The 21,486-nt window shown below is 53.1% G+C and overlaps 8 protein-coding genes across 8 annotated transcripts; 5 read left to right on the top strand and 3 right to left on the bottom strand.

Annotated features, from left to right (window-relative positions):
- Positions 1 to 320: 320 nt before the first annotated feature.
- On the top strand, positions 321 to 2,124 carry CLAFUR5_12573 (Cocaine esterase; the record flags this gene model as incomplete). The annotated part of the gene is made up of 2 exons (XM_047911721.1): positions 321 to 514; positions 564 to 2,124. 2 exons carry the CDS (start codon positions 321 to 323, stop codon positions 2,122 to 2,124), a joined length of 1,755 nt encoding a protein of 584 aa, XP_047767844.1.
- Positions 2,125 to 2,264: 140 nt separating this feature from the next.
- CLAFUR5_12572 (Chromatin structure-remodeling complex subunit RSC1) lies at positions 2,265 to 4,904 on the bottom strand (the record flags this gene model as incomplete). The annotated part of the gene is made up of 1 exon (XM_047911720.1): positions 2,265 to 4,904. One exon carries the CDS (start codon positions 4,902 to 4,904, stop codon positions 2,265 to 2,267), a length of 2,640 nt encoding a protein of 879 aa, XP_047767861.1.
- A 471-nt stretch (positions 4,905 to 5,375) lies between these two features.
- On the top strand, positions 5,376 to 6,446 carry CLAFUR5_12571 (Putative ubiquitin thioesterase otu1; the record flags this gene model as incomplete). Its single annotated transcript, XM_047911719.1, has 1 exon — positions 5,376 to 6,446. One exon carries the CDS (start codon positions 5,376 to 5,378, stop codon positions 6,444 to 6,446), a length of 1,071 nt encoding a protein of 356 aa, XP_047767929.1.
- Positions 6,447 to 6,730: 284 nt separating this feature from the next.
- Positions 6,731 to 7,222, top strand: CLAFUR5_12570 (uncharacterized protein; the record flags this gene model as incomplete). The annotated part of the gene is made up of 1 exon (XM_047911718.1): positions 6,731 to 7,222. One exon carries the CDS (start codon positions 6,731 to 6,733, stop codon positions 7,220 to 7,222), a length of 492 nt encoding a protein of 163 aa, XP_047767843.1.
- Positions 7,223 to 8,331: 1,109 nt separating this feature from the next.
- Positions 8,332 to 10,074, bottom strand: CLAFUR5_12569 (CRAL-TRIO domain-containing protein; the record flags this gene model as incomplete). Its single annotated transcript, XM_047911717.1, has 2 exons — positions 8,332 to 8,475; positions 8,530 to 10,074. 2 exons carry the CDS (start codon positions 10,072 to 10,074, stop codon positions 8,332 to 8,334), a joined length of 1,689 nt encoding a protein of 562 aa, XP_047767968.1.
- A 223-nt stretch (positions 10,075 to 10,297) lies between these two features.
- Positions 10,298 to 11,094, top strand: CLAFUR5_12568 (DASH complex subunit DAM1; the record flags this gene model as incomplete). Its single annotated transcript, XM_047911716.1, has 2 exons — positions 10,298 to 10,654; positions 10,705 to 11,094. 2 exons carry the CDS (start codon positions 10,298 to 10,300, stop codon positions 11,092 to 11,094), a joined length of 747 nt encoding a protein of 248 aa, XP_047767967.1.
- Positions 11,095 to 12,348: 1,254 nt separating this feature from the next.
- On the top strand, positions 12,349 to 13,186 carry CLAFUR5_12567 (uncharacterized protein; the record flags this gene model as incomplete). The annotated part of the gene is made up of 2 exons (XM_047911715.1): positions 12,349 to 12,960; positions 12,998 to 13,186. 2 exons carry the CDS (start codon positions 12,349 to 12,351, stop codon positions 13,184 to 13,186), a joined length of 801 nt encoding a protein of 266 aa, XP_047768271.1.
- Positions 13,187 to 13,684: 498 nt separating this feature from the next.
- CLAFUR5_12566 (uncharacterized protein) lies at positions 13,685 to 14,937 on the bottom strand (the record flags this gene model as incomplete). Its single annotated transcript, XM_047911714.1, has 3 exons — positions 13,685 to 13,791; positions 13,947 to 14,405; positions 14,454 to 14,937. 3 exons carry the CDS (start codon positions 14,935 to 14,937, stop codon positions 13,685 to 13,687), a joined length of 1,050 nt encoding a protein of 349 aa, XP_047768270.1.
- Between the last annotated feature and the right edge of the window lie 6,549 nt (positions 14,938 to 21,486).

Here is a 21,486-nt window from a genome sequence, read left to right as displayed (position 1 = left end):
CCTCACTCGCCGTTCTACATGATCTTGCTGCTCGACCATGAGATGTGCCAAGCCATCGCGAAACTGTCGCGTCCCCGCCACCGGAAGGAGCTCAGGGCCAGCTTCAACACGACTCCACCTTCCATCGCAACATCCACATCAACCATCAACAGATGCCGAGCCATCATGCAGCTCGGCCAGGCAAGATGGCGACAGCCGTGATGATGAGCACTAGTCTTACGCGTGCTGGGTCGTGCTGTCACAAAACCCCTTCGTCGTAACACTTCTTCCTGTGCAACGTTCTCCCCAACCCATTGTCTTTTGTCCAGATCCTCTTCAACATGCCTAACAAAATCCAAGACATACACACTGTCAATACGAACTCCTTCCCCTACGTCTTCGAGCAGAATGCCACTGTCACACTGAAGTCCTCGGATGGCTTGGTGCGTGTCAATGTCTACAGGCCAAAGACAGATGAGAAGGTACCAGTCTTGGTGACATATGGACCTTATGGCAAGGACATTCCATACTCAGAGTGAGTTGCAGATTGATTCCAATGAAGGCCTCGACTGATGCTCTCTCAGCTTCCACCCCAAATCCTTCAGCGAAGTCAACCCCCAACAAAAGTCCGAGCACTCGGCATGGGAGACCCCAGACCCAGCCTACTGGACTTCTCAAGGCTACGCCGTGGTCCGCGCAGATGAGCGCGGTACGGGTCAAAGTCCCGGCTTCCTGGACACAATGTCTAAGGGGACTTCTGAAGCTTTCTTCGAAGTGGTAGAATGGTGTGCCGAGCAATCTTGGTCGTCTGGTAAAGTCGGTCTTCTGGGAATCTCGTACTATGCTGGAACCCAGTGGCGTGTGGCTGCGAGACAACCGAAGGGTCTATCTTGTATCATACCCTGGGAGGGCATGAGTGATTACTACCGTGATCGGTGTCGACATGGTGGGATCCTGAGTGATGCGTTCATTAAGTTTTGGTGGAATAGACAGGTTGTGAGTAATCATTATGGGCGGCCAGGCAGGAAGGCGGCGAACTGGGGACCGGACACGATCGAGGGTGATCTGAGCGAGGAAGAGCGTGCGAAGAACCGCCAGAATCAAACCATCGACAACGAGAAGAGCCGCTTCCGAGACGAGGACTACTACGCCAGCAAAGAATTCGACCTTGCTGACATCAAAGTCCCACTCCTCTCCGTGGCGAACTGGGGCGGCATTCTCCTGCATCTACGTGGTAACGTTCAAGGCTACCTCAACGCTGGCAGTGACTTGAAGTACCTCCGCTTCATCACCGGCCGCCACGACCTCCCCTTCTACTACGAAGAAGAAGTCGCCCTCCAAAAGTCCTTCCTCGACGCCTTCCTCAAAAACGACGACCGCGTAGGCTGGTCTCAAAAAGGCAAACTCCCACCCATCAATCTCGTCCTCCGCAAAGGAGATGTAGGCTTCAACAACGCCCAAGCAGAAAAAGGCTACCCACGCCGCACCGAGAACGAATGGCCCATCGCCCGAACACAATACACCCGCTACCACCTCAACCCCAACCAAACCCTCTCACCCACCCCACCAACCCCCACCAACCCCGCAAACCTCTCCTACAAAGCCCTCGGCACCCTCGACTCCCCTCAAACCGTCCAATTCACAACAGCCCCTTTCACCTCCGAGACCGAAATCACCGGCCACATCACCGCTCACCTCTCCATCTCCTGCTCACCTACGTCCCCTGACTCCTCACCACGGTTCGACATCGACATCTTCCTAACGCTCCGCCACATCTCACCTCAAGGCAATGAGGTCTTCTACACCGGCACAGCCGGCGATCCAGTACCTTTGACGAAAGGATGGTTACGTGCTAGTCTTCGCAAGGTCGATGAGACGGACCCTCGTCATAAGGAATACTTGCCGCATCGGGAGTATAGGAGTAGTGATGTGCAGGAGGTGAAGAGCGATGTGGTGTATGAGGTTGATGTGGAAGTGTGGCCGACGAATGTGATCGTCGAGGAAGGGGGGAAATTGGTCTTTGAGGTGGCAAGTGGAGATATGCAGGGGAGTGGGATCTTCCAGCATGGCAGTGCTGTGGATAGGAGTGAGGAGGTTTTTGCGGGTGTTAACAACTTGCACTTTGGAGGTGGACATGAGAATTAGGCGGTTCTGCCTGTTGTACCGCCGAAGTAGGGGTAGTATGATACATAGTCTCTGTCATTATGCTCTCAGCAACCATGGTTACCATCGGATACTATAGTACATGCTTGGTCGAGTCCTCCACGCGCTCGCACCTCGCTTCCTCACTGGACTAGCCTAGAGTCCCAGTCATCCGCAAAGAACGTGCTGCCCAGAGTAATGCTCCTCATATTCTTCCTCTGCTTCTCATGCTCCAGCACCAGCTGGTTCCGCTCAAGCGTCGCCTTCTGCGCTTCGGTCAAGGCCTCGAGATCCTGGTCAGTGAGCTCGCTCGCGACAGCTGTGGCGAGTTGCTTGTCGAGTACGTCGAGTGCCTTTTTCTTGAGCTCCTCGATCTCTGCAAAAGTCTTCTGCTCGGCCTCGAGTCGAGCTTTCTTCGCGTTCTGCTCCTCGGCCTCCTTCTCAGCTTCGCGCTCTTTGCGCTTCTTGTTGATCATTTCTTGTCGACGAGCCTTCTCCGCGAGGTACCGCACACTGTGACCTCGAACGGCACCAGTCTGATCTGCACTCACTGGTGGAGTCGTGAAGAACAAGACACGGCCAAACTCATCTCGCTGGTACTGTTCTCGAATCTCATTGGGTATCGAGAGGTTGGCAGCGTCTGGCAGGGTGTACACCTCGATGGGCGGAGGGTCCCGATAGTTTGCGGTTGGTGGTCGAGGTGGAAATGCAGCAGGATTCGGTGGCGCAGCAGGTGTGGACGCCTGACCATAGCTTGTCTGAGTGGGCGGCATTGTTCGCTGTGGCGCTACTGCTTGATTCTGCTGTGGTGTCGATGGCTGTTGGTAGAGTGACTGTAAGGATGTTGTCCGGTTCAGAGCGGCAGCTGCCGCACCTGCTGCCGGCGCAGGTGAAGGTGCTGCGCTAGCGCCTGAAAACTGTTGATATAAGTGCGGGCGCGGATGTGTGAAATTGGGAAATGATGGGGTGGCGGTCGTCGGCTGTGGCCGAGTCTGTTGCTGCTGTGCGAGAGCGGGCGTGTAAGTCTGTGGTGTTGGCGCTTGCTGGCGTGGAGGTGGTGTTGGCATTTTTGGTGGCGGAGGAGGTGTTGGCTCTGGTGGCGGAGAGTCTTTCTCGTTCCGTGGTCGCTTGTGAACTGCGCCAATTTTTGGCGGTGCACCGTCCGTGCCCCACTGCACTTTGGGCAACTCGTCGGTCTCTGTCTGTTCATCTTTCAGTAAATAGGCAATTGGCGACGGGAACTTCTTCATCTTGCGAGGGTGGTCGAACAAGTCCATCTCGTAGTCGCGGTCTCGAACTTCGTCCGGAAGGCAGCTCGCCCACGTCTTGATGGTGTTGAACTGGTGAGCGGACTCGTTGTATCGCGACTGACAGACATAAATCTCGGTTCCTTCCGGCAAGCTCCGTGGGCGACCCTTGAAGTAGCGCGTGTAGAACATGATGAAGCATTTGCCCTCGACTGCCTCGATCGGGTGATCCCTATACCGCCCGGTCTTGACAACTTCGTTCGGAAAGAAGTGCTTGTCGTGTCGATGTACAGTCTGCTCAGGGCGGTAGTACCAGCACACATTGACCTGACTAGAGCCATCCTTGTCCTTGTACGTTCGATAGATTTGCGCTGGCACCGGCTTGGTCAAGTCGTTAATGTTCTGAATGTGTATCCAGTCGCCCACCTTGTACAGCTCGCCGTTGTGGAGTATGCCGTTGGGTAGTAGTATCTTGCCTTCCTCATCTGCGAACGACTCATCCGGCTTCTTGATTTCTGTGTCGTATAACTTGCCCGCCTCGACCTGCAATGCAGCAGCCTCTTTGTAGATGGGCGAGTCGTCTTTGTTGTATTGTTTCGCATTGTTGAACATGAGGTTGACGTCGGCCATGAACTCTTCCAACGTCTTGTACTTCTTCCTCTTCACTTTGCGCTTCAGCTGCTCGTACGCTATCGGATTCTTGATCTCCACGTAGTAGTCGGGCAGTGTAACTTTGTCCGGCAGTCGATCAAAGTGCTTGATCATGAGCTGGCCGCGGTTATTCTTGGGTTTCCTGATGCCCTTCAGTATTGTCTGCATGCGAGCCTCCATCGGTGTCAACAGCTTCGGTGGTCGACCTCTTGCGCGCTTTCCACCATCTTCATCATCGTCCGCAGCTGCAGCATCTCGCTTGGCTATCGATGCGCCACTCCGTGCGCCGCGTCGTTTCTTCTTCCTGCCGTCGTCATCCTCATCTCCGTCTTCTTCATCCTCGCCCTCGCCCTCTTCATCTGACTCTTCGTCGTCCTCCGCCTCACCTTCTGCAGCCTCCTCAATCGGCGCGGGCGTATATGTGGGGATCTCTCCCAAATCTGGCAGCGTTGCGACTTCCTGCGTGATGATGCCGTCCTTGACCAGCAGCTGCAGCTGTTTCTCGATCTGCTCCTTGATGACAAGCGCGTCCTGGAATGCACCACTCTCCGGCACATTGAAGACTTGCGCATTGTAGGGGATCAGTGCAAAGTCGCGTACAAACTCCTTGAACGAGTTGTATGTTTTCTGGTGGATCTTTTGCTTGAGGGTGGACAACGCCATGGGCTCCTTGATCGTATCGTAGTACTCCGGAATGACGCGCTTGTTGACTTTGCGGTGGAACAGCTTGGACGGGTCGAAGCCATCTTCGGTGCGGTGGTCGTAGATGGCATTGAGCACCTTCGACATCGCGTCCCATTCCGCCTTGGGGAGTTGAGAGCCATCGTTCTTTGGCTCCGTCGTGGGCACCGGCGTCGAACTGGGCTCGCGATCCTTGGGCGGCATGATCGCGGGAGTATGGTATGGCGCTTCGTGCAATGGCAGTGTGTTGACAGCTCTCGGATGCGACAGCTACAACGACGCGCTCGATGCCACTTTCCCGGTCGTGAGACCCTTGCAGTGCCTTGCAGATCGGCCCGCGCCTTATATAGCTAGCGCGACTGGCACGTGCTATGTTTCGCCTATTCACTTCTCCCGACTTCGACAGCTTACACCTCGTCTTGTGGAACACACAACACTTAACACCATCTGCCAAGGTCATTTTGTAAAGACAAACAACTTCACAAAAGCTTGGATCGTTCGGAAAACAGCACACGCGCTGAGACAGACCCCTCCACAGCACCTCCGGAACGACTCCCTCTCGAAGGGCTCAGCAACGATCTTGCCACATCAAGCTACGGCTTGGACAACTTGAGCATCAACTTTGTCCATCAGCATCTTCGAAAGCCTACTGCACCTGAATTGCATCCACCAACCATGACTGGTGCGATCCGGCTACGAGTCCGTGGCCCGGAAGGACAGGCGACAATCAGCATAGACGGACAAGCAACTTGGAGTGAGCTCTGTCAGCAAATATCGGAAAAGACAGGTGTCGCAGATTTTGACCTCAAATATGGATTCCCGCCACAATCATTCAACACCGAGTCGATCGGTGGCGACACTAAGCTTGCCGATATCCCACACAAGCTCAATGGTGAACAATTCACAGTAGCGCCTCGCAACGTACAAGCAAAGCTTTCAAGCCCTCGGGAAAACACAACACGAGCTCCTGAAACCGTCAAGACATTGCCCTCCCACCAACAAACTTCGACGCCATCACACAAACCAGGTCACTTCTCAGACAAGCCCCTCAACCTCACGAGAAAGAAGAAACCGCAAATGGAAAGTGAACCTCCCGAAGTACCTGTTCCGAACCTGGATGGCGTCATGGTGTTACGAGTCATGCCCGATGACAACTCGTGCATGTTCCGAGCACTATCATCAGCAGTCCTCGGCTCTGCATTGGACGGCATGACCGAACTTCGCTCTGTCGTGGCACAAACAATACAAGCACAACCAGATCTCTACACAGAAGGCATGCTTGAGAAGAAACCCGAGGAATACTGCCGATGGATACAACGCGAAGATAGCTGGGGTGGTGGCATCGAATTGTCAATCCTAAGCCAACACTTCGACCTCGAAATCTGCAGCGTCAACGTCCAAGATTGTCGGGTTGATCGCTTCAACGAAGGAAAGCCAACACGATGCATCCTGGTCTACTCGGGCATCCACTACGACGTTTGCGCAGTGACACCTTTCAGCGGCGCAGAGCCTGAATTCGACCGGAAGGTGTTCGATGTGGTGCGGATGGACGGTGAGGAGATTGATGGCGGGGCGTTAGCAGGAGCTTTGGAGCTATGCAGAGGACTGCAAAGCCAGCATTACTTTACAGATACCCATGGATTCGCTTTGAAGTGCAAGCAATGTGGCGAAAGTGGCAATGGGCAGGCATGGGCGGTGCAGCATGCGAACAGTACCGGGCATGGTGACTTTGGTGAGAAGGACTGAACGACAGATACGCTATCAGTAACGACGAGGACAGCTTACGGGCTTGTCATGGCTTCAGCAGCTCGACGAGGATATGATCAGATGCATCGCTACATAGCCTGTAGTAAGGGAGCATAGATGGAGACAGACAGCTTCGCTGCTGGCTAAGCAGACAACATTGCTCTGATGTAGATCTCCTGTACCCCAGCTTCCACTAACAAAGGTAGCGCTGGACCCTCGGACTCAGCTTTCTGTTTGGACTTTCTATTCACTCTTCACCCCACGGCCAAGGTAATCACTCCACCATGGCCTCAACTCCCGCCCTAGACCACATCCCCACCGAGATCAGTGAACGAATATCCGAGCACCTAGATCTAGCAGACCTCCTGTCCCTCCGCCTGACATCTCGACGTGTGCGCAGCGCCGCCTCGCAGAAGAGTTTCATAAAGCACTTCGAAAGGAAAATCAAGTCTTTCAGCAACACTTCATCCTTGCAACGCCTCAGTGCCAGCCTTACTCAGAGCGGGCACGCCCGTAAGCTACAACACCTCGATTTCCGCCTCACTGAGGATGAGCCCATGAATCCCACCGACCTGGCCACTATCGCCATCGAACAAGCCGTCACCGCTCTCCTCTGTACGCTTCGAAAGCATTTGGCTGAAGGGTGCTTGCAGCGGTTGTCGATTCGCTTACAGGATACCGGCGAGCTGCGGGACTGGGAACGAGCGTGGGAGGTAGTCGCTGGGGGGGTGGAAGGTGCTGATGCGCTCGCTTGCTGTGAGTGGGTTGGGTATTGAGGAGCTTGACGCTTTCACGGGGTCTTTTGGGAGTATTGGGGTTGACAAGTTTTGCCCGACTGATGTGTCTTCGCCAAGATGCTTTAGGAGTGTTAGGAGGCTGGATTTGAGTCTTTCGCATAGTGTTGGGGATGTGCTTGATGATAGCCTTGATGATTCCTCCGATGACAGCCTTGAAGACGCACTGGAAAAAAGACTCGAGAATAATGGACTTGATGACAGCAGCAAGCCGTCCGTGGAGAAGAGTCAAGGCTACTGCAACACTTTATGCGACTTCGTGACCCTCTGCCCAGCGCTACAACACCTAGGCCTCCACTGGTACACCCTAACCTACAAAACCAAACCCACCGCGCCATTGACAGCGCAGCAAAACTTCCTCGCCCACATCGCGCAGCAATGCCCTCTCCCAACCCTCCACTCCATCTCCCTGCGAGGAATCCACACATCCCAAGCACCCCTCCTCGTCCTCGCCGCGAAATCTCCCCTGCGATCCGTAGAGCTGGACAACACCTCCATAGCCGCGACCGACACCTTCCGCCCCTTCTTCGATATCATTACCCCCAACCTTGATACAGTGAGATATAGTAACCTCTGGGAGGGGGAAATTTCCATCGACTTTGACTTTGAATTTGCAGAGTCGTCGGAGGTTCGGAAGGAGTGGATTGGGGAGGGACGCGAGGCGAGGCGGCCTGTTAAGTATTACCAATCCCGGGTGCAGCCGAGTGGCGAGATAGAAGTTGTGAGGGGGATGAGGAAGCAGCGGCGGGAATATGGACCTCCTAGGAGAGTGTAGGGCGCGTTGCGTTGGTGATGCACGGAGAAGATTCATATACAGCAGTGCATCGCTGCCATTGCTTGCTGGTCAACAATCGTAGCAGTGAATTCTCGATTCCGTCGTTGTGTCTTTCCCCGGCAGGTTCCTTCTAGAATATGTTGGCTACGAAGGGGATCGGATAAGTCGTCAGACTGCTCAAAGATCAAAAGTATGCTTAGAATGCTTCAATTAGTGCGCGCAAGGCACTGTACACTACATTGTATCAAAAGCTCCATCCTCTCTGATACGAGGAGAGCACATAGACCTTGCTATCGACAGGCCCGCTCCTCTAATTTTAATCGAGATCATCGTTTGATCCTGCTGTAGCCGCTGCTGCTTTTGGGTAAAAGTTCAGTGTTCCTCTACCGTCCTGTCCAATCTCGCCTGTGCGGTCGTACTGCGATCGTGCCCTGATGTAGGGATCGAGCTTCCAGTAGTTCTATCACGAGTTAGTGACTGATGATAAGTGAGGATTGTGTGGGATTGTACATACCTCTGCCATCCGCTGCGCGATGCGATGTCTACCCTCTCCACTCTCGCCGTTGACCCACGCCAACGTCTCGCTTTCGTAGCTCTCGACAAGCTCTTTGCGTTCGGAAAGTATTTGATCCCGTTCTTGCGTCTTCTCCATAATCGCATTCTCGCCCTCTGTCGGCTCCACATACGACCACTGCCAAGCCTCATCACCGTCCAGCTCCTTGGGTATCTGTGTCCGCGGGACAAATGCTTCAAGCTCCTGCACGTTGCTGACGAAATGTACCTTTCCTGCCACGACCGGGTCGAGCCAGCCCTTAATGATCTTCCAGATGCCCGAGAAGATCCAAGGTGATTTGTAGACCAGGACACTGCCGAGGGACTCTGGGTAATTCGCTTCGAAGCACTTGATCATGAACTTGACGGGGGTGTAGTCCATGTTTGCCATGCTAAACCCAGTCATGTCGAACACAACCGTAGCCGTATCGATTGGGGGCCGCAGCATCATTCGGGCTGTTTCTATCGTGTATACTGTGAACCGTTCCAAGGCCTTCTCGCTCTGTTCGCCGCCGTGATGTAGTCGTACTCGTACGTAGCAACAAGGCCTGCCATCCTTGTCCAGACCATGCAAGAACGACTTGCCCAGTCGGAGTTGTGCCAAGAAGTCTTCGCCTTCCTTCTTCTCTGCAGCATTGGAGCTCTTTGACTCCTTGAAAGCACCCTCCTCGCCCTTGATCATGATATCATCATCCACATGCATATCCTTCAGCCTCCAATGTAAGGTGGAAAGCGCCATAACCTGCGCCGCATGCACGTCCCACTTCCGCGCTCGCAGGAAGCGCAGCAGTAACGCATCAGGGTGGTCATGCTTGGACATCCCCCAGAATGCCTCCCGTATGTACTCAGGTGTCATGCTCGACAGGGCCTGCTCATACTCCTTCACCTGGCCGTGCTTGTCATTGTCGACCCCACCCACAGCCGCATCGCCATCCTTGTCTGCTTTGTCTTTCTTGAACCTGCCCATCAGACCTTTTTTCTTCTTCTTTTCCGGGCTGTCATTGGAGATGGATGCTGAAGACGGGGCCACTCCATTTGTGTGTTCGTGCTCGTCTGACACGCCAAAGAGATCCAGTGTTTGCGCCCACATCTCTTTCAGCTTTGCTTCCTGGTCTGGAGTCAGGTTCCCGGGTCTGCCGGGTAATTGTTGTGGCGCCATGACAAGATCGAGGCTGAGGATGTCCTGCGCACTGAGCGCGATTGACTGGAGCTCTTCTGTATCTTGCTGCCTGTCGTCCTTGCTAGTGTTCCAGCTTAGCGTACCATATGCGACTGCGAAAGAGACGACAGCTGCGATCAGGAAGGTCCGAGGGCCGATCGCCGAGCGCTTTGGGCTGTTTCCACGTGTTACGCGCGGCAGTCGTGGTGGACCTCGCTGGTCAGTATGGTAGAGGCCTTTCTGGCAGTGTGCCCGAAGTGGTGGGCCGCGAGTCCGAAGCAATGGTCGCTGGGGTAGGGTGCAGTGCACGACGCGCTTCGAAAAGATCCTCACGGCAGGCGCGGACATGTAGATGTAAGTAGAATTGTTTGTGCTGATATGGCTCAACTCCTTCCATCTTTCATCATCTCATCCGGATGTTCCTGCCGCCGCCGAATCGTCATCAATGCGGCAGGACCGAGGTGGGGCCAATCCTTGGCACAGAGTCAACAGAAGTCGCGGCACGCGTTGGAGGAAGATCCACAATAGCATCAGATCAAGAGAAGGAGATCGGATGTTACTGTAGGCAAACATGGCGACGTCAACCACTCCAGCGTCAAACGACAGTCACCAACGAAGCACTTCTCACTCCCGCACACGATCCGGCGCAATCCCTTCGCGACCAACGACACCCCTCAGACCACCATCACGAACGAGTCTCCGAGCATCACAGTCTACTCCAACAGCTGGCGCAAGTATCGGTGGCAATGACTTTCCTCTCGCAGTGTTGGAGCCCGCATTCGGCGAGTTCAGCGATGCAATGGCAGATCTCGAAGCGAACATGATGCACTTGCAATTGCTCCATGAGAGCATTGGACGCTTCAACGAGAACTTTGGCGCGTTTCTGTACGGCATGAACATGAGTGCCTTCTGTGTGGACTTTCCTGAGGTACGCCCCACCCCTTTCCATCGTCAAGACCCAATCGAATGACTCTTCAGGCACCCATCCCCCAATCCTTTCAACGACATCAAGACCACGCCGCAGACCAACTCCGAAATTCTCCCTTCCCAAAGCAGACACGACCCCCCGATCGAGATGCAGAAGCGACTTTCCTGACGACAGATACGAGCTTTATCGAGAACCCGCCGGAGACTGCCAAGAAGCCGGCGAGCAGCAAGTTCAGCTCCGCGCCTTCGTCTACCGCGACATCAAGGCACAGGGAGGCTATGGCTCAAGCCCAGGCGAGAGGCGCTGCTGTGAGAGGACGAGCGGCAGGAAGTGGTATTGCGAGAGGGACGAGCGGGCGGGGAGGGCGAGGTGGTGGGATACCGAGAGCGGGGAGTGGGATTGCTAGGGGTGCAGGAAGGGGTAGGGGGAGTGTGAGATGATCATTGAAGTGCTCGCGCAGTGTTGAAACACATTCCACTCACCATACGCCGACTTGACGCTGTGCAACAGTGCAGCCTCACCTTTCAGCTGCCCGTCGGCCAGGATGCTTGACCGGAGTTCTTGGCATACAGTTCCACGCGAAGAAGCTCCAACGTACAGACCCCAGTGTCTCATGCAAGTTGCTTACATCTTGCCGTATTCGCAACCGTGTACGACCACTGGCGAACCTTCACGTAGCTGCCAAGCCAAAAACACGAAGGTCGGCAGAACGAACCAACACAGAGGCCAGCCTGCAGAAAGGCATAAAGGGGTTTGAGCATCCTCTGCGCAATCGATACCTCATCATTCCTATTCCTCAACCACCCGCCATCTGGGACCAACGTGATCTGTATCACGTCGCGACATTATCTCACGAGATTATCATCATCATCATGCCTCAACAACGCAACTGTATGAGCTGTAAAGGCAACGGTCGATACCGACAGCGTTGCTACAGCTGCTCTGGACGAGGCTCGATCAATACGGCTAGCGGAAGCTTCAAGTGCAATACATGTAACGGCGGCTGTTATGTCTTTCGAGTCTGTGGGAGGTGCAATGGGACCGGGAATCGATGTATGTCACACTTTTTCAAGTTCTGCGTGCCGCTGCCGCTGCTGCTGCTGCTGATAGCCTACTTCAGGGGTATGAGACGCGCTTTTAAGGGAGGATTGGTTAGGTGCAGCAAGCTTCAGGTGGCTGACTCCCGGATTGATTTGACATGTGGCATGGGCATCAAAGAGACGAGACCAAGAAACGCTGTCTCAGTGTCTCAGGGCTACGTGGAGGGGTGATAGATGTATTGATGTCGACTATGCCGTTGTTCTACAGAGTCGCGACTTAAGTGCCAGCATAAATATCAGGAAGTCGCTCCTGGGAGGCCTTCTCATTCCAGACTCAAGTCTGTAAACATACCGGCGAGCCCGTGCCGGTGATAATATGGATTTGATCTTCCAGTCGACTGTATACACCGTCAAAACTCATGCCGACTGTAAGTGAATGCTTCCCGTGAATGCCAGAGTCCGAGCGTCATGTGTCAGGCGCTAGTGCAGAAATACCCGCGACTTTCATTCCTGCACTGCCACTATCTCGCGCGCGTCACATTCGAAAGACCGACAACATCCTGTTGGTGTGAAGCTTGCTTCCACTCCCTACAAACGCGACTGTTGCCTAGGTTGCCGTCCCAATTCCCCTGACACCACAACCCAATCTGAAAGATGCCTCCAACTCGCCGTCTTCGCAGCAAACGCTACCTGCTCGACAACACGGACACATTTGCCGGCGGATCTCCCGAGCCTGAGGAGCTGGTCGAGTCAGCAATCGAGGAGGAACCGCCCACTCGCTGTCTGCGCAGCAAGAATTCGCTCCTCGCTCACACCTCAAAGTTCGCTACCGAAACCCGGGACCCAGCCTCCAGGTTTCTGGATCTACCCGCTGAACTCCGAAATCGAATCTACTCCCTACTCCTCGAGGACGAGAACCCCCTGCAGCTCGGCTACGAAGACAAGCAGCGCAAGCACCTCACCCTAAAATCCAGCAAAAAGACCCCAAAAGCGCACCTCCACCCCGAGATCCTCCTCACATGCCACCAAATCAACTCCGAAGCCACACCAATCCTGTACGGCAACAACACCTTCTCCTTCAACCACGGCAGTACCCTCGACGTCCCATCCATCCTCTCCCATTTTCCTAGCTCCATCAAGTACATCCGCCACATCAGTCTCTACATCACGAGTCTCGTCGGTCTGGAGCGGACTTGCGAGATCCTTGGGGCGGCTAAAGATCTTAAGAGCTTCGAGATCTCTGGCCAGAGAGGGGGGGGCGTGGTCGTATGCTCTGACGTATGCACTTGAGCCGTTGCTGAAGGCTCTGGCTGAGAATGGGAGGGATGCCGTTGGTGGGAGGACTGTGGGTGTCGAGGAGGTTGTGAGGATTGAGAAGTGGAAGAGTGTTGGTGATGAGAGCCATCGGGAGTTCGTCGAGGCGATGAGGGAGAATATTAGGAGGCTGATGGAGTGGCGGAGGGAGCGACGGGAGTGGTATGATGCGTTTTGAGGTTTGAGGGGCTTGGAGAGGATCTGTACGTGGCAAGTTGTACGTCAGCGCTCTGCGGGCCTCGAGAAATCCCAGGTTGTAACTTGAAGCGCAGGTTGGTGCTTCATCGGTGGACAATTCCGAGCGAATCACGCGGGCATCTGGGCCATATTACCTAGGTCTATGACTACGCTGGTACAGATTCAGCAGGGCGTGCTATGAGGTTGCCTGTGCTCTGGCTGTAAGTGAAATGCGGAACCCAGATGAGAGATGGTCAGGTACAGTGTGCAGCCGAAGGCTACGACAAGAGACTCTTACACGTCTTCGCTCAGCCAGGCAAACCGGGCAAGCCGGATCTCCTTGCCTGAATCTGTTCGTATGCTGAGAACCTCCAGGCTGTAGACCAAGATAGCGTCGGTGGGGAGCTCGTTCTTTTACGTTTTGGCGCGGCTTGCCGTGAGCTGCAGCCAAAGCTTGTGTGTTCGCTGCGAGAGTCCCGGGAAGAGAAAAGCACCCTCGTTAGAGGGTGAGCTCTTGTAATTGCATAGGAGTGGTATAATGCAATGGAGATATGTATGAGCTTTGACCGTAAGCGTTGCCCGTGTACTCAATGGCAATCTCAGACACTGCAAGTCTAATCAATATCGATCGGGTGGCCTCTCGTGGCGGTGGAACTAAAGCGCCTGTCGACCGAAGTGGCAATGATAAGACTCGCATCCGAGTGGCCCTGCATCTTCAAGAGCTTGCAGTAGCTGTAAATCATGAGGTCGATCATCCTTACAAGGCACGACTCGTCGTTGTAATTCGGAATGCATCTCTTTGTACTTCGCTTCGATCTCAGGAGTTCTCCAATTGATGATGACCCGCAAAGCTACTGTGCGCCTGCCCTCAAATACACGGAAGCCCGGCAACCAGCACCATTCCTTGTGCCCAGGCCAAGGGATGGGCTCTGTCGGTTGAACCCGGGTATTAATCTGTCGACGTGGATTGTGATGTAAGCCTTGGTTCAGGGCTGTCCGTTGCTCGCGTGGCATGTCTGTAGCGAAATGATGTGTTCTGACTTCATGATAACCTTCAAACCCAGGAAGGGATCTTGAGCACCAAGTAGGACGGTGAATGCTCATGCGTCCACAACGGGAGGTCTCGACGCATCCTGGAGCTAGAGCCTCGAGAAAGTCTCTGATGTCCTTGGCGAAGGTTGAGGCGCGGTAATAGTCCCATGGTTCCTCGTCGTCGAACTCTGGAACGCTATCAGCGGAGGCCACAGACGACGAACGCCCTTACGTACGATGCAGAATCCAGACATGACAAGGCGCTTCGATCGTGCGGCCCCAATATGTACTTTCCATCACATGAGGCTCCTTGTAGGATGCATCATACCCATCACTGGAATCGTCATTGTACTTTGCTGTCCGAGTCGCAGATAAAAGGTCCTTAAAGCGACTGCCTTCTGGCGTAGATGTATCCTCTAGCTTGATATCTTGAGGTATGCACAGCCAGGTCCAGATAGCAAAGTCCCCGCGCACACGTGTTCGAGTGCTCAAGAAGTAGGGCCAAGGCTCGTCGGAGTAACCAGATCTCCCAGCGGGCAGGAGGAAGAGCTCGGATGGTGTAGTGTGCGAGTTGCTCAGCTGTTGTATCGCACAGCGGTTGAAGATCGTGTTGACTAGCCTGACATTGCGAAGTTGGCTATCGTCAGTTACCCAGAACACGATGTTGTCGATGATTTCTGATGGTAGGTGCATCTGCCGATCATTAATTGTGACGTTCATCCAGTACAACGTCAACCATAGCAAGGATATAGTGCAGAACCATTTCCTACACGAGGCGGACCCGCACGTCTACCACGTCCTAGCAATCCAGGAGCCATGGATTAACCCGCACTATAAGAGACCAACGACCTGCAAGTCACCAGGCTACACGACATGCCTACGAAGCGACGGCAGACCCCGTACGTGCTTCTATGTCAGCAAGGACATACTAGAATCCGAATGGGAGGTAGTGTACTACGCAGACGAAGAAGGCGGGGGAGATATTACCTCCCTCCACGTGGGTAGCACTTGGATACACAACATATATATGCAACCGCCAGCCTCGAGGTCCAGCCGCGACCTTGGGGTCTGTAGACACCTGGACAGTGCGCTCAAGAGACAAGGCTGCCACATCGTAGTAGGAGACTTCAACATACACCACCCTTCCTGGGAAAGCCTTATGCAGCCGCACCCCATAGCCGACGAAGTAATCGACTTGATGGCGAGCAACGCAATTGCCCTCAATACCCCGAAGGACCTGGGCACCTGGAAGAGAGGGGGACTCCAAGGCACGATCGACCTCTCCTGGATCTCAGATAGCCACTACCACATGGTAACCTACTGTGGGATCGAACATGAACTCGAGGCGTCGTCAGACCACATGCCAGTCAGGACCTCCATTGCGACACAGATACAATGCACACCAGCAAGAACCCCTAAGCCAAACTGGGGAAAGGCCCACTGGGCCAACATCCAGGCATACCTCGACGACTCCGAGAGGCTGGTCCAGATCGCGCAGCAGCAATACAATAGTAAAGACGAGATAGACGAGGCAGTCCAAGGGTTAACAGACGAAATAAGAAAAGCGACCTCACTTCACGTTCCGCTTGCCTAACCAACGACATGGTCCAAACCATACTGGACGCCGAAGTGCACTGCGACAGTAAGAGAAGCAAGGAGAGCCCGCCGGGTGTGGACGAGCAGCCATAGCGAGGAGGCCTGGAACGTATACAGGGAGGCATGCCAACAGAAGAAAGCTACGATACCGAGGGAGAAAGCAGTCGGCTAGAGAGCTACAGTAGAAGAAATCGCCGACAAGCTAGCGAGGATGTGGAAGCTAGCGAAATGGGCCCGACAGGACCCTACACAGGGCCCCTCCTTCTCTATCCTAGCGCTACAATCGCCTAGTGGCCCGGTTAGCGACCCCGAGGCCAAGGCGCGTCTACTAGCTAGCAAGTTCTTCCCGCCCCCAGTCGAGGCTAATCTAAGCGACATAAACAGCTCTACTCCCCTAGCCCCTAGCATCGCGGTCCAACAGAATGTGTCCGAGGGAGAAGTTGCCGCTATGCTTAGGAAGTTACCGGCGAAGAAAGCCCCGGGGCCGGATACGATCCCAAACGAACTACTAAAGAAGTGTAGAGATCAACTAGCCCTAGTAGTCGCAGCGATCTTCAACGCCTGCCTACAGACCGGACACTACCTAACGGCATTTAAACAATCGACGAGAGTAGTCCTACGTAAGCCGTAAAAGGAAGACTATACGTAGGTGAAGTCGTACCGCCTAATTGCGCTCCTTAACACTCTTAGGAAGGCGCTTAAGAAGCTGGTTATAACGAGACTCTCCGAGGCGGCAGAGGGGTACTCCCTACTCCCGGACACCTAGATAGGTGCGCGCCTATAGCGGTCGACGCTATCCGCGATAGAACTCATCACCTCTTAGGTAAAGGCTATCTAGTATAGGAATAGGGACAAGGTGGCATCCTTACTTAGTCTAGACATATCGGGAGCCTTCGACTACGTATTACACCCGCGGCTACTCTATATCCTAAGGTCGAAAGGACTCCCTAAGTGGCTTGTCAACTTCGTACGGTCCTACCTCTAAAACCGTAGCACGTCGATCCTAGTCGGTTAGTACAAAAGCCCATTTTAAGCAGTCTATACTAGAATCCCGTAAGGCTTAACGCTAGTACCTATCCTGTTCCTCTTCTTTATAGCGACGCTACTCCCAGCCCTAGAATCCTAGAACACCGCTACGAGCGGCTTCGTGGACGACACGAACATCCTAGCGTAGTCGCCCTCGACTAAGGAGAACTGTAGGCTACTAGAAGAGAAGCATAAGATCTACGAGGACTAGGCTAGGAGGCATAGGGCTCGGTTTGCCCTAGAAAAGTACAATCTGATACACTTTACGCGCCGGCCACGGTTTTATAATATACAAGCTTCTATCTAGATATAGGGGCACACGACTAACCCGGCAAATCAGCTTAGGATCCTCGGACTATAGGTAGACCCGGCGCTACGAGAGGAAGCACGTATAGGCAATATTACGGAAAGCTAAACAGAATATAGCATCATACTAGAGGCTTACTACGTCTATATAGGGGGCGGACTTTCGGTAGTTACGACTTCTATATACGGCTATTATACGGCTAGCCCTTACCTATAGCAGCCAAGTATAGTCCTTAGGCGAGAGGGCCTGCCTATTAAAGGGACTCGTCGCGCCGTTAGCGAAGATCTAAAACCAATGCCTAAGGAAGGTCACCGGGGCATATAAGTCGACACTAATGTTAAACAGGTACGAGTTGCGCAGCAGTGGAAGACGGCGGATCACACAAAAGACGAAGAAGGACCCAATGGGATAGCGTGTATCTACATACAGTATCGCCGGTGTTGGTGTAGGTAGATGCTAGGTGTCCGGATGTTTGCCAGCCTATAGGGGCTGGCAAACCCTAGTCACGTGATCTATCACATGACACACCCACACCTACATGCTTGTCCTGCGGCCTGTATGTTCTCAACACTCCCACTCAGGCCACATGGTCTCCTACAATCCCTTTACGCAAGCTGGAGCTGCCTTACAAAGTTTTGGAACTGCTAGCCATTGAGGGGCTTTGTTAACCCATCAGCAGCCATGTCCTTTGTATGGCAGTAGTCCACTGCAATCTTCTTCTGCCACCAGAGATGTCTGACATAGTTATATGCAACATCAATATGCTTTGACCTTTCATGCACATGGGCATCTTTGACAAGTGTCAAAGCGGCTTGGTTGTCACCCATGAGCTTGACTGGCCTTAGCTCGTCAACAGTGCCCTTGCTTGCCCTTACACTCGGCTGGAAAGAGCTCTTTCCTACCAGTTCTGGGCACCCCATTTCCCTGAGGACAGCAGCAAGAAATTGTGACTGCTTTGCGGCTGCGTTCATAGCTATGAACTCAGCTTCCATTGTTGATGTTGTAACAGACTTCTGCTTCCTACTCATCTAGGACACAGGTGATCCACAAAGGAACCACACGTATCCCAGAATTGAGACTCTATCCACTTTGTCCATAGCGTAGTCAGAGTCCGAGTATCCCTGGAGATTGCCCCCTCCCTTTCTATACATAAGACCTAGGTCTGGGTACGACCGCAGGTATCGGGAGAGCTTCTTCAAAGCCTTCATATGCTGCTGCGAGGGATCAGCAACAAATGAGCTAATTCTTCCAAGGGGGAATGCTAAGTCTGGCCTTGTCATTGTCATTGGCCACATCCAGGTACCATTGTGGCTCTAGTAATCCTGTTTGTTGCACCTCTCATCCATAGGTGCCGTAGGCACTAAATGCTCGTAGCTCTCCATAGGTGAGTGGGTTGGCGTAGCCTTCTCTCTAGCCATGTTCATCTTGGCTAAGTTAGCGTGGACATAGTGTCCTTGATCAAGCTTCAAAGTGCCTTAGGACCTGTCTCTTGTAATCCTCATTCTAAGGATCTTCGTAGGTTCACCAAGATCTTTAATCTTAAACACTTTTCCAAGCTCAGCCTTAAACCACTGAACATCTGACAGCTTCGGAGCTGCAATGGGTATGTCATCCACATGGGTAAGGACCATAAGGTCTCTATCCGTATGGATAAGTAGGCATGGATCTACCTGGGACTGGGTAAATCCAATCTTCTCTAGCTTCGCAACACAGAGCTTGTTCCAGTCTCTAGCTGCTTGCTTAAGCCCATAAAGGCTTCGTAGGACCTTGAACACCATGTTTGGAGGTGCTTCAACTCCTGGGGGTGGGATCATATAGATGTCTTCAAGAAGGCTGCTTTGGGTAAAAGCATTATTCACATCCACTAGGTGCATCTCGAGATCTCTCTCACATACTACTGCCATGAATACTCGGAGAGTATCATGTCTAACAGTAGGTGCAAAGGTCTCTTCGAAGTCAACCCCATATTTCTGTGAAAACCCTCTTGCAACTAGTCTTGCCTTGAACTTCTCAATGGCTCCACTAATCATTCTTTTCACATCAAAGACCCACCTAGAAGTAATTAGATTCGCACCCTTTGGCGGTACAACTGCTTCCCAGGTGTTGTTGCTTGCTAAGGCAATAAGTTCGTTCTCGATTGCCTCTCTCCACATATGTCCCTATTCGGGGTCTCCTACGGCTGCCTTATAGGACTTTGGGATTGGCACTTCCTGCTGATAGGCTATGGCCTGCCCAACAGCAGCAAATGCATGTTCTTCCACGTCGTTCAGAATCTCCTCTACCCAGCTCATTGTAGGGTCTAGATGGAACATCTGGGCGATAAGAGCCTTATGGTGTTTAGCCTCATGCTCTTCAGAGTTATCATCTCCGTCCCCCCTTGACCTCTTGTTGCCTGCAACCTGAGGTGGCGCTGGGTGTTCGGATGGGTCGAACTGAACGACATCTTCTTTTTCTTTCATTGGAGTACCCTGATCTCCAAACTTCTGGTATTCCCCAATGTCCTTTGGGGGAGGGGGAAGTTGCACAAACAGCGGTTGCTGTGGTGTTGATGACTTGGGTAGGTTCTGTATAGATCCACCGTTATCGGCCTTCGACAGTGTTGAAACCGCCTCAATATTTTCTCCTGGCCTTCGTAACGGTGTCTCTGATAATCCCCTATCGGAAAATTTCGCCCCAAAGGGCTTCCTCCCAACAGGATTGCGCTGTGGCGCTCGACTCGGCTAGTTAGTGAAGGTGATACCAAGATCCATATCTCCCCCCTTCTCATTCTCAAACCAGTCGACGTGACTATACGCTTTTATTGCTTTCATGTCGGGATCCCAGAACAGCCATTGTTTTGTGGTGTTTTCTGAGTAGCCCACAAACACGGCTTCTTTTCCTCGGTTCATCAACTTGTCTCTCCTCAAGCCTTGAGGTTGGGCTCTTGGGTCTATATAGACCACAGCTTTGCATCCCCAGACGCGGAAATGGTCGACTGACGGTACTTGGCCAGTAAAGGCTTCTTCTGGTGAAAGAGCAATACCATCAATGATCGGACCATTAGGCAGTCTGTTTCTGATCACAGTCTGTGCTTGCAAAGCTTCTGGCCAGAACTCAACTGGCATGCCAGAGTCTTCAAGCATAGCCCGGACTGTGTTCTCAGAGGCTTGAATTGACCTTTCCACAGGTCCATTTTGAAGAGAGTTGTAGGCATCAGTTGTGTCCATCTGAGTGCCAAACTCCTTCTCCCACTCTTTTAGCAAGGCGAGAATTTCCTTTGCACCATCACTGCGGATCGCAGACAGAAAGCACCTTGACTGCCGTTCTGCCTGGACCTTCCAATCCCGTAGGGCTGCAGGAGCGTCGCTCCTGGCCTTCAAAGGGATTACCCACTTCTTCCTAGAGAAGTTGTCTACAATCTCAAGCCAATATTTGTATCCTAGCCTAGAGACTGCGCCCTGAAAAGGCCCACAGATGTCAATGGAGATGAGGGCCAGCCTCTCCCCTTTCCTCTCTGTGGCAGGTCCTTTGAACTTCCTCATGTTTGCAAGGGAGCAGACCTTGCAATTCTGGTGTTCAGAAGGAACAGGAATGGGATCTTTCTTGTCAGTGACTCTATGCAGGTTTCTTAGCAGTCCCTTGCCAAGGTGTGCACATCTTCTATGCCATAGCTCCCACTGATCTTCGGACTCAGTGTTAGCCATAGCGGTACCGTCACGTTCTTGAGAGAGTATGCCAGCATGCTGTGGCTCAAGAATTTCCGAGATCGAGTGGATAAACGGTACTCCTCCTCGAAGTTTGGTCTGGACAACGGGTTTACCAGACAAGGATTTTAGGGTGAAACTGGGTGGTTGGACAGCAAACTGTTGGCTGAACTGATTCCACGAAACAAGACTAACTCCAAGGCCAGGAACAAACAGGACATTTTCTAAGACAATTTGCTTTCCAGAAGGACCACCTATTACTGCACTTCCCATATGTGTAGCTTGTAGATAGCCACCCCCAACCTTGATCCACTTCCTCTTTTGAAGAGGCTTCAGTGTCCTGAATAGTGAATCTTGGTCAGTCATATGTGATGATGCACAAGAGTCAAGCAACCACTCGGACGAGGGGTACTTGCCTTTGGCTTCCACAGTGGAATGGGCAACCTCATCAACATCATCATCTTCTGATGGTATCTCAGGGTCTGATGCGTCTTCCTGGGTCGCATGGGCCCTTGCAGGCTTACTAGAGGAGGCCTTTGGCTTGCGGCTCTCCTTCATCTGCTTTGCAAGGTCCGTCATCACCTTGAGGACATCACGAAGGTTTGGTGATGATGACCTCCTACGAGGTGGTGACGGTTGTCTCTTAGCAGGGTAGGT

This window comes from Fulvia fulva, chromosome 11, assembly GCF_020509005.1.
Source record: "Fulvia fulva chromosome 11, complete sequence".
Taxonomy (NCBI): Eukaryota; Fungi; Ascomycota; class Dothideomycetes; order Mycosphaerellales; family Mycosphaerellaceae; genus Fulvia; species Fulvia fulva.
The sequence above is the reverse complement of the archived record's forward strand: the minus strand, read 5'-3'. Positions and strand labels throughout refer to the sequence as shown.